Genomic DNA, 15,884 nt, shown 5'->3' on the forward strand with positions numbered 1-15,884 from the left:
TGGTACTGCCTGGGTGGATAGAGTAAGCCGACTCATGAGCTTCCCTTAAGATTATCTCCTTAAACCCTTTCTGATCTCGTACACAGATGCACTTGCCAAACCATATTATGCCTTTCTCGTCATCCAAGAATTTTTGGGCCTTTCTCACTTTGTTATTTTGCTTGATCTCCTTGACATTTTCTTCTCTTGCCTGTCCTTTTCGAATGTTCTCATCCAAGGTAGGTTCCACTTCCATGGTTACTGCCTCTAAGTCCGCAACAAAATGACTTAACACGTCTGCAACCATGTTTGCCTTTCCCGGTGGTAATGGATTCCCTCAACCATCTGGATTCTCTTAAGCTGAGATCCGTTTGCTTGAGTATATACTTCAAGCTCTTATGATCCGTATATATCTCACATCTTTTCCCTAGGAGATAATGCCTCCATATATTTAAAGCATGTACCACTGCTGCTACTTCCAAGTCATGAGTCGGGTATTTCTTCTCGTGAGTCCTTAGCTTTCTCGAAGCGTACGCTACCACTTGTCTTTCTTGCATCAAAACTTACTCAGATACTTATCGGGACGCATTGCAATATATGTCAAAATTCTTCTGGATATTCGGCAACACTAGCACTGGGGCTATGGCTAACTCTTTCTTAAGCTCATTGAAACTTGCCTCACAAGTAACAGTCCATACATACTCATTTTCCTTCTTTAAGTAACCCCGTGAGAAGTTTTGGCTATCTTAGAGAATCCTTCTATGAAACGACGGTAATAGCCTGCTGGATCAAGGAAACTTCTTACTTCGGTAACGCTGGTAGGTGATTTCCAATTCAGCACATCTTTCACCTTACTTGGATCTACTGCGACTCCTTCGGAAGATAGAATGTGTCCAAGACATGGCACCTTTGTTAACCAAAACTCACACTGGCTGAACTTAGCATACAGTTGATGCTCTCTAAGCTTTTCCCCAGATTTTTTTCTTAGATAACCCTGATGTTCTTTTTCACTCTTAGAGCAACTAGTATATCATTAATGGACACTACCACAAAATTATCCAAATACTCCATGAAAACTTTGTTCATGAGGTACGGAAAATAAGCCAAGTTGTTAGTCAATCCATATGACATGGCTGCAAGCTCATATAATCCATATTGGGTGATAAGTGTTATTTTGAGTATATCCGATGCTCCCATCTTTGACTGATGATACTTGGCCATAGATCTATCCTTGAAAGACTCAGGCTCCCGTGAGTGGATCAAACGAATCTTCAATCCTTGGTGTAGGACACTTATTCTTGATGATAATGTCGTTAAGTGCTTTGCAATCTATGTGCAACCTTTGACTTCCATCTTTCTTCAGGCAATACGTCAGGGAATTCTCAGTCTGTTTAAACCTGCTCCAATGTTGATCCTTCCATTCGTATTAGTATTGTCCCCGCTATTATTGATTTGTCTGCCATAAGCTCATCCTTGACTATTTTTTTTTAATCATGGTGTTTGTTTGTCAGGTGCTCGCTATCACTCCTTTGAGCCTGGCTAATCAATCCATTCCAAGGATAACAGGTTCTTGTATTGCCAGATTTGCAGAGAAGTCTACCTCCCTTATTTAAGGTTTTCCTTGAGGCAACAAGTGTGGTTCTCATTTCTCCACCCATTGACCTTATTCCTGTAATCATTGACTAACTTAACTCCCTTCCTCCATTTATGGAACTTCCTCCTTATCATAGTGTTTGCTTCTTCTCAATAGCTCTTTCTCCAAACATCAGTAACTAGTAGTTTAGTGGTGTAGGAGAACATTGGTGGCTTTGTCCCCATGAATTCCTCCAACTTGGACTGGTTGTGGTGATTGTGTGATTGTGATTGTGGCTGGGGCTGAGACTGTGACGGTTCCCGATTGTTGGTCATTGTCTGTGACACTCTTTGAGAGTTCTGAGTCTGCATCACTATAAGTTGCTCCATGCTCATTAGGGTGGAGGTGAAGCGCATTTGTTGTTGTTCCTGGAGTTGTTTCCTTGTGTTCACCATTTGGTTTAGGTAGGGGATTTTGGGCTAGGTATAGGGATATGAAATTTTGAAGAGGGAAGGATTGGATAAACTTGATTTTCAAAACTTCGGTTTGTTCAGTTATTATCTTTGCTTCCCTAACTTCTAAGATGCGATTGCAGACAGAGTGCCCACAGGCGTTCTGACAACCCACATCTATCACTCACTATCAAGAAACCAAGAGAAACCAAAAGCAGCAAAATGACCTAAAGCGTTCACTAATCGATCATTGGCTTAAAGGTCCAACCTAGCTCATAAAAGTATGGGTATATAGGGCATAACCCAAGGGTGAATTGCTTTTAAAGCCTAAGGTGATAATGCCAGAAGTAGGGAAGGCTTAACTTTAGATCCTTGTTGCTCTGGATAGGGAGTGGCGATGATGGGGCTCCTTTCAGCTGGTGTTCTTGCATTTGCCTCTTCTGCACGGTTGTCCCCCGCAACCAGGTAGGTTCATACTGGAATCTTGTAAAGTGGCATCTTCTCGAGTCTTCAAGACGTCATTCCTCCCTAAAGCAGCAGCAGCATAGCTCTGGCTTCCCAGGTGTAAAGAGGGTTAGGGAAGTGAAAGAAGGATTAGGAAGAGGAGTCTTCAAGCATATCTTTTAAGATTTAAGTTTCTCTTGTTTTAGGGCTGAACAGACTATCTAGGGTTGCGTTCTAGGTCGATAAAGCTCTGATACCACCTCTGTCGAGACCGGTTCAAGAAACAAATCAATCTCATCTATCTGCTGAGCTCAGGAATCAATCTCAACACACAGTGATTTCATTGATGATAATCATTACAATATCCATACCTTAATTGACAAATCATCTTACAAAAGACCTCCAAAGGTCGAAGAACCAAATAAAACTCTGCAGCAGATCCTAAACGTAGTCTTCATCTTCACCGATAACTCCACAGGGAAAATCGATGTAGAACAGCTCCCTAGAATGCACCCTCCACGAGATCTTCGAATTCTTTCCCAACTGAGTGTTTGGTTATAGCAAGTATGGGCACATATCGTACTCAGCAAGTTGTGAAGGAAATAGTATGCATATGAAGGCTTTAACAAGAATATGGCAAAATAGCTCTATTGCATAAAACAGCATTTAAGTAAAACAATTTGAAAAGCGGTAATAATTAAGTGAATGACAAACCACCTCAAGATTCCATCCATCCTGACTTAACCAACTGACCACCTCAACCAAGGTTCTAACCACCAAGGCTGAACAACCATCACCTCAACCATGGCTCCCACCGCCAAGGTTGAACCACTGACAAACCAGCCTCAACCACGTTTTCCACCATCGTGATTGACCCACACCTCAACTATGGTTCCCACCACCACAGTTGACCCTACTAACCAAAATATAAAATTATAATCATGATAGGTTTTTCATGCCACTCGTGACTGTGAGCACGGCTGAATATTCAGTTTTAACTCTGCAGAGGTTGTACTTTACCCACAAGTCGTGATTTCATCTCCCGCAAGCGGGTGACTAAGTCTCCATTTTGTCCGTGCTGATCAGGCACACTGCACACTACTGAGGTGTGTGGCCAGGAGATCACTACAAATCATTTATAATGCCCCTCTCAGCACATATCTACCCGCTAAGGTTTCACTGCCGCGTGATTCCACCTCAACAACGGAAGCCCCATTTTGCGCCTTTCAGATCCCAAGACATCGTCCATTCATCGCTCTTCTACCTGGTCTACACTATGCTGAGAGTAAGCAAATTACTTAGCTAGGCCCGTCCTATAACAGGCTTATGGTTGTACTGTAAACACAGAAAGGTCACCCTACGAACCGGTCCTTAGATTTGAGCAAGACTACTACTTTTCCAACCATACATCTCATCATACCACCTGCTCAAATCCATATACCATGTTGCTACAAAAATTATTCCATCATATTTTATCATTGTTGCATAGGACCATTATCAAATTCGTGGAACAATTATCATGATTACCATCCCAAAGCAAGGCTAAGCATCACCTACATTTTCATAACCCAAAACCATACTATGGCGACAAGGATGATAAGGGAAAACTAGAGTAAAACCTAACTCTTGGGATTCCCAAGATATTATTACCATGCATGTTTGTAAAACAAAATATTTAAAAACTTGGATAAATATGTTTAAGAACACAACTTGCCTTCACTCGACTCAGTTGGGTCTTCAGCGAAGTCTTGGTCTTGAAGTCCTTCTAGCTCCTCCGGAACGTCGGCATCTACTCGCGAAAATAAGAAAAAAGGCAACCTATAAACACCAAGATACAAAAAGAACCAAATATCACACAACAAACATCATCACATACAAGATCACGCTTATCCAGATAATCCAGCAAAAAAATGGTCAAAATAGAGCTATGGTTGACAAGTTATAATTTTATAATGATCAAAACAGAACTAAAAAGATTAACTACAGATGAAATTATGTTGCTAAGAATTTTTTATAATTTTTCCAACGTCATCTATAGTTTTCTGGGATTTTCTAAGATTTACTAGTATTTATTATCATTTACTTTAATTATTAAACTATATAAAAACATTAAACAGAATTAACAAACATTTATTCGAATTATAAAACTATATAACATTACAGAAATACTATAAACATCATGAAAACTATTTTACAAATGTTTATCCTAATTTTGGAATTATTTTTACACTGAAAATCTATTTATTGCGCAATATACATCAATATTTACGTCAGCACATCAATAAAACAAATAAAAAGAAAAGAAACGCTGACTGGGTTTGCTGACTCAGCCGCTAACGCTGACGTGGCTTGACACATCAGACGAAAGCGCTGATGTGGCAGGCTAAGGTGGCATAGCAGTACTGACTTGGGATATGGTGGACACGTGTCGACTCTGGATTGGCTGGTGAAGAAGTATGCAATACATCTAATTGTGGTTGTTCAATCTAGATCGGACAGCTGGGAAGGTGAGGTAGCCGGAGAGAGGGCGACCGACGGCGGTGAAAGCTCGAGTGCGGCGGCGCACGGCCAGAGTTTCACCGGACTTGAGCTCCGGCTCGTCGGCGGTGACGGTGAGCGGTAGAACAGCATCAGGAGTAGATGACGATCTCACCTCGGGCAACAGAGAGGTCGGAGAGGTGGAGAGACGGCCTGACAACGGCGTACAACAGCGACGACCTTTGGGTCTCGTTGGCGACAACGCTCCGGCAGCCGGGAAGTAAGGGCGAGGCTACGTCTGGACCCCAGGGGCGAGGGTGATGCTCTGGAGTGGTTCGGTGATGGCATTGTGGCACGGAGACGACGAGTCAGTGAGCTCGGCCGAGGAGCAGCAATGGTGGCTCGTTGTCGGAGCTAGAGCACTACAGCATCGCTCTTGCATCGGTGAGTTAGGGAAAAGGTTTGGGATCTTCTGGGGATGATGTAGGGGCGGATATATATAGGCGAGGAGGGCTAGAGAGTCCGGGAGGGAGGCGACTAGGGTTATGGCGGTGGCGGCTAAATCCTGAACTCGATCTCCTCGTTTAATCACGATTTGGTTGGAGATAAGGCTGGCAATGGGTCGCGGGGCTCTCAAGGATTCGATGCGGGGAGCTTCTAGATGGTCTATCGTTCGGGTGAGGCGCTGATTTGTGCGGCGGCGCTCGGGCTCTATTCAGACTCCGGCAGCGCGGCAGACTCCGGGTCGGAGATGAATCTGACAGGCGGGACCTGCATGGCAGCGGCGCGGAATGGAGCTGGATTGGCGTGGGCGCGTTCGGTAGCGGGACGCGGAAGGCGGGGCGGTGAAGGCGGCTGGCTTGCACTGGGCCAACAGGGCTGGGCGCACACGGGCGACCTAAAGGGAGGCGGGAGCGGTGGGCTAGCTCCAGCCCAGGCAGGGAGAGAGCGGAGAGAGCTGGCTGGCTCGGCTTGGTCCAGGCCGAGGGAAGGAGAGGGAAGAGAGAGGGGAAGGCTAGGCGGGCCGGAAGAGAGATGGGCTTCGGCCTAATAACTCAAAAGGCTTTTCTATTTCTATTCTATTCCTCTCATGTATATACACATATATATTTATACATACAGCATATATACCATATATATATATATATATATTAGCTCATATAATCATACAATCAATCAAGCAATCAAATATATATATGCACATAGATATCTACAAATATTCTTTTATACGAAAATAGCCCTCAATGTGTATATGTATTTATACATATAACACACACATACTCACATATATGTGTATATGTATAAAGGCACACATACACACTTAGGAATTTTATTTAGTTTTTGGAAAACTCTTTTATTTTCTTTGAAAAGTTTTTAATTCTCTTTGTTCTTAGGAATTTGGGCTGTTACAACTTTGTACGGGCTGAATCAGGCGCCCCATGCCTGGAACACCAAACTAGACGTGAGCCTCACCACACTGGGCTTCGTCAAGTGCGCTAGCGAGCATGTTCCGTACACGCGCCATGCCGGACTGGGTCTGCTGATCGTCAGCGTCTACGTTGATGATTTTATCATCGCCGGGCCAAGCCATGGTGACATTGACAAGTTCAAGTGCGAGATGACATCGATGTTTGGCATGAGTGACCTTAGCCTGCTCACCTACTATCTAGGCATTGAGGTGAGTCAGGGCTAGGGCGGCATCACACTCTGCTAGAGTGCTTATGATAGAAAGCTCCCGAAGAGAAGAGGCATGGTGGGGTGCAACCCGTGTCTTGCACCGATGGAGGAGCGGTTGAAACTCTCCAAGGTGAGCATAGCACCACTAGCTAACGCGACGCACTACTGGAGCATCGTCGGTGGTCTACGCTGTCTGGTGCATACACGGCCGGACATCGCGTTCGCCGTGGGGTATGTCAGCCGGTACATGGAGGATCCACGGGAAGATCACTACGCGGTGGTCAAGCATCTCCTTCGCTACGTGGATGGTACTCGTGGCTATGGCATCATTTACAAGAAGGAAGGAGGAGCCGCACTAGCGCTGACTGGGTACAGCGACAGTGACATGGCTAGCGACCTTGATGGCCGCAAGAGCACGACCAGTGTCCTCTTTCTCCTCGGCCATAGTCCCATCTTCTAGCAATCGCAGAAGCAGAGAGTGGTCGCACTCTCCACAAGTGAAGCAGAGTATATAGCTGCAGCTATGATGGCATGTTAGGGAGTTTGGCTCGTTTGGTTGCTGCGTGAGCTCACCGGCGAAGAACTCCGGGCATCGGCATTGTTGGTGGACAACAAGTATGCCATCTCACTTAGCAAGAATCCAGTCCTCCATGACAGGAGTAAGCACATTGACACACATTATCATTTCATTCATGATTGTGTCAATGGAGGACAGATCAACCTCGAGTTTACTAAGACTGAACGGCAAGTCGCGGGCATCCTCACCAAATGTCTTGGGCGAGTTCGGTTCGCTAAGATGCGCAACAAGATCGGTGTAATCGAGATCAGGAAGGAGCAACAGGATTAGGGGGAGTTTGTTAGTTTAATTTGTTGCTCAAGCTTGTAGTTCGCTGGTTTTTCAGTTTTTCAGTTAAAGTTGTGGTTGTGTCACAGTTAGTTTCAGCCGTGTCACGTGTATCAAATGGCCAGCCGAGTCTCACGCATTCATGCGCACGAACTGCAAGTCGTGCCGCGCGTTTAGGAGTCCAAGTAGGCAGGTTTAGGAGCTCTTGTATTATAAATAAACGGTGAAGAAAACAGAAAAGTCACGGTGGTTTTAGGCGGAGCAAAACTCTTTCTCGCATCTGAGTGCTCCCGTGTTCTTCCAACGTCCTCGTGCGTGCTCGAACGTGCTCGTGAGTGGTCGTGTTTGGTCGTGAGTGCTGGTAGAGTGGTCCTGTGTGTTCTCCGAGTAGTACTCATGTGTGCTTGGAAAGGATTGGTGGCCAACAGTTTTAGCTATCGGGTGGGATGAAGAGACTGATGGAGATGCTCTAAGCCGCAGAGGGAAGGGAAAAAAATAAGAGGTGGGAAATAAAGAAAAAAGCCGTTGGCATGCGGTTGGGAAGGAGGTTGCGAGTTCAGGGCAAAATCTGGATATTGTGAGGATAGTTGATGTGGTAACATTAACTCAAAGTTCTTACTTGGGAGATTACAATCTAACTATCTGATTACGGATAGAGTAAATGAAACGGCAGGTACGAAACCTTGCACGGTGCAATCAAATACACAACTTAAACAATATCTGTGACTTTATTTGAGCATTTTGGTAAGAAGTGTGACTGAGAAATTAAGTTGAAATGTGCATTGGATTATATGTGATGAGTGATTGATAAGGTTGTCGATTTGGTTTGTCGAGTTTTGGATTGCTTGAGCTTGGTTTGAGCATTTTAATTATGAACTAACTGGAGTTGGAGTTGGAGAAATATGTTTGCTTGTCTCATGGTGTGCAGGTGACGGATGCAACTTGACGGTCGATGGTGGGTGATCGGGGTTAAGTGGGTACTTAGTGCTGGACGATCAAGGAGGCCAGGCGGAGTCAAGGGTGATCCTAGCTGTACACGTGGAGGTCAAGCAAAGTATGAAACGGAAGATGAAGACGGCGTGTTGACAAAGTCAAGCGAAAGAGATGCCGGTATAAGTAACAAGGTAGCCCAAGGGATTGGAAGCGAGAGAGACTTGCCGGTGATCAGGATCGCAAGACGGAGTACACATGTCAACATCAGAGCACTTGCTTAAGGTGTAAGCAAGTAGCGAGTCACACTTTGAGAAGCGTGCAGAGGGTTTCACGGTTGGACCTTAAAACCGTGGGACGATTGGAGGAGTATGTGGCACCATCACAAAACTTACATCAAGACGAAGCTAAGTCGTGAAGGCGCCGCGACCGTTCGATGAACGGAGCAAGAAATGGACCAAAATGTCCTCGGTGGTAGGTAGGAGTGTACTACATGATAGCGGTATTTTGGTAACAAGTTAGGAAACTTAGGGATCAAATTTTCTAAGCATATAAATAGAGGGGTAGGACTATGGGAGAGTTTGAACCAGGCATTTGAGCCATTTGTGGCACACATATGAGAGCCTTGTGTTAGGGGTACTTAGCCTATGTATTATGTGTGAGCTTTTATATGTAAAATTTTTATAATCCGTCTAAAATAAGGTTGACCTCTGCGAGAAATGAAATTAATATTCTTGCATATGCTTGAATTCCACTCCTTCTAGTTTCCTTTTATTGGTTCTCTTGTTTTTCTTGCAAGTTTTTCCTTTTTTTGTTGTGATTTTCATTTTTCTTTTTGAGCTGAAATTTTTTACTTTGTTGGAGCGATTCTTCTTATTGTTAGAGGTATAAAATTCGCGCACATATGTGTACAAGTGGATATTGAATTCCCTTACCTTTAAACTATCAACTTGGAGTGTTTTTTCACCCGGTGATCTTCTCTTTTGTTTTAGTTCTTTTTCAAAGTTGCAAGCTTTCGAGTGCTAAGACACATAGAATGGTCTTGAATGGAACCTAGAGTTCATATTCCATCCGTGGAGTTATGTTGCCTCGGAACTTTCTTTTTTGAACAGTCTCTCTAAGTGTTTTGCTTTCGCTTGAGTTTTAAGATGCGTTGGGTGATTAAAATAGGAGAAGATTATCGATTTTGAAAGAAATTTGTTGAGATACCTATTCACCCTCCCTAGTCGCCGTTTTTGATCCTACAGTGGCTTAATTACACTCACAGTGCAAGTTGTAACATTTGCTGTGGAATTTAATCTTACGAATAAATAGTGGATATAATGCAAAATAGATTCATGCCGTTGTAAACATACAGTGACTTAATTACTTTAGAGATTGTAATGCACCTCGTGGTTGCTTCATAACCATACATCTCTCTTACCCTTGCCAAAAAAAAAACTCTTCTCGAGGTCTCGACCCTTAGAAATTTTTGGCCATGAGAAATGGGTTCAATGGTTGAACAAAAAAATCAACAGTTAATAAAGTCAACCAATTTTTTAAGGTTCGTGAGCGTCCAGAAACTCTTCATTGAATCTTATCTGGCCATCTGGGATGATCCGTACCTTTTAGCTATATCCACGAGGTGATTCTTCCAGTTTATCACATTATTTGGCAATCAAAACATCTGCTCTTTTCTCTACATCAATTAAACTGTATCACAAGCATGAGCTATATACACAAATTATCATCACTCAGAGTTATATAGCCAAACGCACGCCAGGGAAAATATATCAGAGAAGATGCTAATGTATTTGACCAAGATGCGAGCATTCTATCAAAATCTACAACCTGGCACACTACATCATTTCTGCGTAAGCTATGTAGTCCTTCTTGATCTTCGTCAGTCTCACGACCACATCAGTCATCGTCATTCTTTGGTCTGGCAAGTCATTTGAGCACAGTAAACCTATCTCAAATATTGGCACTAAAAGGTTATTGAGGGAATTAGAAGAATCTTGCGGTAGCCGGTCATCCACAATATCCATTAAATTTGTTGGAAATGCTTGATTAACCCACCTCCTAAGGGTTAGCTCTCCAACAAACATAGGGTCCGTGGGCTTCTTTCCTGTGAATACTTCAAGAAGCATGATCCCGTAGCTGAATGCATCACTTCTTCTTGACGCTCTTCCAACTGATCCGTACTCTGTCCCACAAATTTCGAAACAGAGAAGGAAATGATTAGCGATAGTAGTAGATGATATACCGAAAACTAGATCAAGTGTGTCGAAGTACCTGGTGCCATGTACCCAATTGTCCCAGGCATGCTTGCAGAAACCACGGAGTTGTCATCTCCATATAACAATTTTGCAATTCCGAAGTCTGCCACATGCCCTACCATGTCTTCGTCAAATAGAACATTGCTAGGCTTTAAGTCACAGTGCAGGACTACCTCAAAGTGATGATAGTGTAGATACTCCATTGCCATGGACACATCCAACATAATGTCCAACCTCTGATGGTATCCCAAATGCACTCTACCTTCAGCGTGTAGGAGTGTTTCTAAGCTTCCATGAGGCATATACTGAAGCACCAAAGCTTTGAAGTCCAGGTTTGAACAGGTGCTAAGTACTATTATCAAGTTGCGATGTCGAGCCATGCGCAGGACACGACACTCAGAATCGAAGCTTCTCACAGCTTGTTCCAGCTGCATGTTTAGAACTTTTATTGCAATCACCATGCCATTGCTCAGTTGACCCTTGTAAACTTTTCCAAAGCTTCCAGCCCCCAGCAGGTTAGTCTCACTGAAATTATCTGTGGCGCGAACAATCTCATGGTACGAGAATACCCTATGGTTGAGCGTTCCAACTATGTCAGGAGAAACCACCCTCTCTTCCTGCTTCCTGAATTTCTTCCTTGTCATCATGTACACGCCGGTAGCGACAGCTCCAACTACTATGATAACAGTAGGGAGCAAGAACTTCAAAATATGACGATTAGTTGGACGATGATTGCTTTGACATTGTGAAAATCCCAGACGTGAAACGCCACCACAGAGAGCTGTGTTCCCCAGCAAAGATTGCTGGGTGATGTTTAGGAAGACACCTCCTTCGGGTATTCGGCCGTAAAATTTATTGAAAGAAAGATTCAAGCTAGTGAGATAGGTAAAATTGGCCAAGTACTGCGGGATTGTACCGGAGAGGTCATTGTAGGACACGTCTAGTGATTCCATGTTGGTTAACTTGTCCAATGGGTCTGGAAACGAACCATTGAATGAGTTATGGGACAGGTTAAGATAGGTTACCGTTTGCAGCTGTCCAAAGGATGTTGGGAGCATACCAACCAAGAGGTTGGTGGAGAGATCTATCGAGTTAATTTGTTTCAACTGGCCTATATCTGCCGGTAATTCTCCTTCCAATGAGTTTTGGGACAGATCAAGGGCTATCAGACTCTCAAGTTGAAATACGCTTGCTGGTATAGTTGATGATATCTTGTTCTGAGATACGATAAGGTATTGTAACTTGGTGAGGTTTCCAATATCATTCGGTATGGCATGAGACAAGTTGTTGCTGTTGAGGATTAGTTTTTCTAGGTTACTTAGCGTAGAAATCCGATATGGGATAGGGCCAGATATGGCATTTCTTGAGAGGCGAAGAATTAGGAGCTTGTCCATCATCAGAATTGATTCTGGGATTGTGCTACTCAATTGGTTTTCCGAAAGGTCTAGCGCATTGAGGTTGCTTAAATTTGACAGGGTAGCGGGAAGTTGACCAGTTAACTCGTTTTGAGCGGCAAAGAAATTTTGAAGCTGACTAGAGAGGTTTCCTACATATTCAGGGAGGCCGCCAGTGAATTGATTCGATTCGAGGTTAAGATATCGGAGTTGCCTACAATTTGAAAGAGTGGCTAAGAAGTTGAGATTCCCCTGTAGGTGGTTTCCCTCAACACCAAGAATCTCAAATGCTCCAGCGGTACCAAGTGACAGTGGTACCAAACCAGTGAAAATGTTATTGCCCAACAGGAGGAGGGACAGATCTGATAAATTGGCAACAAAAGTTGGGAAAGGTCCTGTGAATTGATTATCGTCGAGAAATAATTGGTTGATTTGCCTCGCCCCGCTGAGTTCAGCTGGAATCTGTCCTGTTACCATGCAAGCTGAAAGGTCCAGAGACATAAGATTGGTGAGATTGCCAAGAGCACTTGGGATAGGTCCTTCAAAATTGTTATGGCCTAAGTAAATGATAATGAGGTTTAGCAATTTGCCTAACCATGCCGGCACTGGCCCCTCGAACAAATTTAATGATAGGGAAAGTCCCCAGAGATATGGGCATTGCGAAAGCCCCAATGGGATCTCACCTGAGAACCTGTTCTCCGAGAGGGAGAGCACTTGTAGCATGGGGAGGATAAAGCTGTTGTTGCTTCCAGGGATTGTGCCATTTAGATTATAGTTTCCTAAAAGATACATGTACTGGAGCCTGGACATGTTGAAAATCGTCGGAGGTACCGGGCCAGAGAAGTGGTTTGCTTGCAGGTTCAGGTATTGGAGCATGGGTAAGTAGCCAATGGCATGCGGGATTGTTCCTGACAAGCTATTGTTCCCAAAGTTTAGAGATCTCAGCAGAGAAGTGTTGTTGAACAGATCATGCGGCACTTGCCCGGTTAAGTAATTCTTTAGAAGATCTATGTGCTTGAGATTGCGCAAATTCTGCAGCTCTTGGGGGATTTGTCCCGAGAGGTTATTGTGCCACAGATTAATGAACTCGAGCCTTGTGAGGTTCCCTAGTGTCGATGGAATGGCGCCGGACAAGGTGTTGTTGCCCAGTGCAAGAAATTTTAGGCGGCGCAGCCTCCCAAGGTCAGATGGGATGGAGCCCGTGAGCTCCATGCCGGTGAGGTTGAGCACAGAAAGGAAAGAGAGGTTACCGAGGTGAGGGGAGATGGGTCCTCGGAGGGGCACGTCGTTCAGCACAAGGGCGGTGACTCGCTGGCGGCGGCGGCTGCATGAAACGCCGAACCAGTGGCAGAAGGAAGTGGTGGCAGTCCAGTTGGCGCGAAGGACGCCGAGAGGGTCGGAGAGCTGTGCTTTGAAAGCGAGCAGCGCAGCAACATCGGTATCACTGCCGTTGATGGTGGAGCTTCTGACAGGGGGAGAAGCGGCTGCACTTGTACCGGACGCCGGCAAGCCGACGGCCAGTAGAAGCAGCAGCTTGGCGATGGGGACGATGGCCATGCTGGTGGTAATGGAGTGGTGTGGTGCAGTACCAAGAACAAGAGAGTGAAGCATCGCTCACCGTGTAAGCAGGAGTGCAGGACAGCTGGTCTCAACTAGTACCTGTGCTCCGACTCTGAAAGGATAACAGGCCAGGAATTGATGACTTGACTCGATGAATCCGTGGAAATCTTTGAGTGGCAAGCGCACAAAACATTTGTTGTGTTGACAATGTGGTTTGCTTAGCCGGCATGGAAAGGTTCTTGGTTTCGGTCACTTTCCAACACCGTTCAGGAAAGAGACTGGGACGAAGAAAATGGATTGGTTATTTTCCATACTTTTGATATAGGTAAAATCTAAATTTCGAGTGTGCATGTGTTTGTCACGCGGCATCTATGCTCGGATCAACCATCCGCTGGATATCCGGTTGCCCTCCCGCGTTCACAGACTTTTCAACTCTATTAGCTTTTCACACGGCGCTTATTAGCTTTTCACACGACGCTGGGCGTGCAGCACTACTACAGAACCCCTCGTCACCGTCAGTTTAAAAACTGTTTTACTACCGATTTTTGAACCAATAATGATTAAGCGATAGTGATAATCTAAGGTTCGGGAACCAGCACTGATAATAAGTTTTACTACCAGTTTATTGTACAAACCGGCAGTGATAACCCTACTGTCACTGCTGGTTCATGTAATAAACCGACAGTGATAATTGAATTATCACTACCAATTAATGTCTTGAACCGGTAGTGACCATTCCCTCTCAAATTTGGCTATTGCCGACAACAACACATATACACAAAGCATATATACATACATAATTCATCACAAATCTTTCTAGTTCGATACATTTCATTCACAAATCACTTATACATACATAATTTACATGTCATTGACAACAGTTTTACATCAAGTTTGGAATAAGAATATACAAGAACGATAAGTAGTTTAAGCTCTCTTGCTACCCGAAACTGTCAAACTCGGCAAGTCCCAAGTGCTTATTGAAGGATTCGCTCTATATGACGGCTCATAAAACTCCCCGTTTGCACTTATGACTTCATTATTGATGAACCCGATGATTTATTCTTGAAGTGCGTTGATGTAATGTTGCAGGAGTTTAACTGTTTTGAACTTGATTACCTGTCATTAGAAGAATTGAAGAAATCAATCCTTGAACACGTATGGAAACTGAGAAGTAGGCATGCATGAATATGTATTTACATACCACTACATCATCTTGGAGCATATTGTCTCCCGTGAATCCATGAATGAACTCACATACATAGAAGCCATATAAATTATTGCCCGATTCCTGCCTATTACACTGAAAATTATGTACGTACCGAAGAGTTGGTTTGGATATTGAATTCCGTACAACAATCTTGCTAATATTTGGCCTGGATGGCAAATAACAAATTATGTAGAACAATCTTCCGTGAAACTTCCGTACGTACGTACCGAAAAGTTGGTTTGGACATCAAATAACGAAATGATCGACTTTACCGATTTAGCAAGTCTATGACAGGATGAAATTATATTTGTGGTCTCCTTTGTGAGTCCCATACAATAATATTGCTAATATTTGGCCTGGATGGCAAGGAGGATCCAGTGAAATCTACAAATATATATATATATATATATATATATATATATATATATATATATATATAAGTGCTATTGTACACCCGGGGTGTAGAATAGTATTCTACACCTCGGGTCAGCCCAGCCCAGCCCAGCCACGCTGCGCGCCCACGCCCGCGGGCTAGCCGAGCCAGTCGTGCTGCACGCCCACGCCCTCGGGCCAGCCGCGCCGCACCACATGGCCGCCCACCTCGCTCGCGTCCGCCCAGCCGTGCTCATGCGCGCCACGTGGCCGCCACCTCACTCGTACCCGCGCACGTTCAATAGTTGTCTAGTAACTGTCATCCATTAATTCTTCAGTAGTTGTCCAGTAGTTGTCATCCAGTAATTCTTCAGTAGTTGTCCAGTAGCTATCATCCAGTAATTCTCCAGTAATTTTTTTTGTAATTTTTGCTATGGATTGGATGCTTTCAAGTACAAGTGTGAAAATTACTATGACTCGGATGCTTCAGTAGTTGTCAGTAGTGTGAGAATTTACTATGACTTGGATTCTTCAGTAATTTTGCTATGGGTACTATGACTCGGAAATTAAATTTACTATGATTCGGAAATTAAATTTACTATGACTCGGAAATTAAATTTACTATGATTCTGATGCTTCAGTAGTTGTCAGTAGTTTTGTTCAGTAGTTATGTTAGTAGCTGTCCAGTAGTTTTAAGTCATCGAAAAATTGTT

The 15,884-nt window shown here is 44.0% G+C and overlaps 1 protein-coding gene across 1 annotated transcript; it reads right to left on the reverse strand.

The window, feature by feature from the left end:
* Positions 1-10,025: 10,025 nt before the first annotated feature.
* LOC133923919 (LRR receptor-like serine/threonine-protein kinase EFR) lies at positions 10,026-13,718 on the reverse strand. Its single transcript, XM_062369230.1, has 2 exons — positions 10,652-13,718; positions 10,026-10,562 (listed from the first exon to the last, which is right to left on the reverse strand). Exons 1-2 carry the CDS (start codon positions 13,638-13,640, stop codon positions 10,216-10,218), a joined length of 3,336 nt encoding a protein of 1,111 aa, XP_062225214.1. The 5' UTR covers positions 13,641-13,718; the 3' UTR covers positions 10,026-10,215.
* Between the last annotated feature and the right edge of the window lie 2,166 nt (positions 13,719-15,884).

Source organism: Phragmites australis, chromosome 7, assembly GCF_958298935.1.
Source record: "Phragmites australis chromosome 7, lpPhrAust1.1, whole genome shotgun sequence".
Classification (NCBI taxonomy): Eukaryota; Viridiplantae; Streptophyta; class Magnoliopsida; order Poales; family Poaceae; genus Phragmites; species Phragmites australis.

Excerpts from the sequence above, each read along its gene's own strand:
- LOC133923919 (XM_062369230.1), bottom strand. The coding sequence starts at position 13,640 with ATGCTTCACTCTCTTGTTCTTGGTACTGCACCACACCACTCCATTACC. Across the intron at positions 10,563-10,651 it reads AATTGGGTACATGGCACCAG|AGTACGGATCAGTTGGAAGA; the intron begins GTACTTCGACAC and ends TTTGTGGGACAG.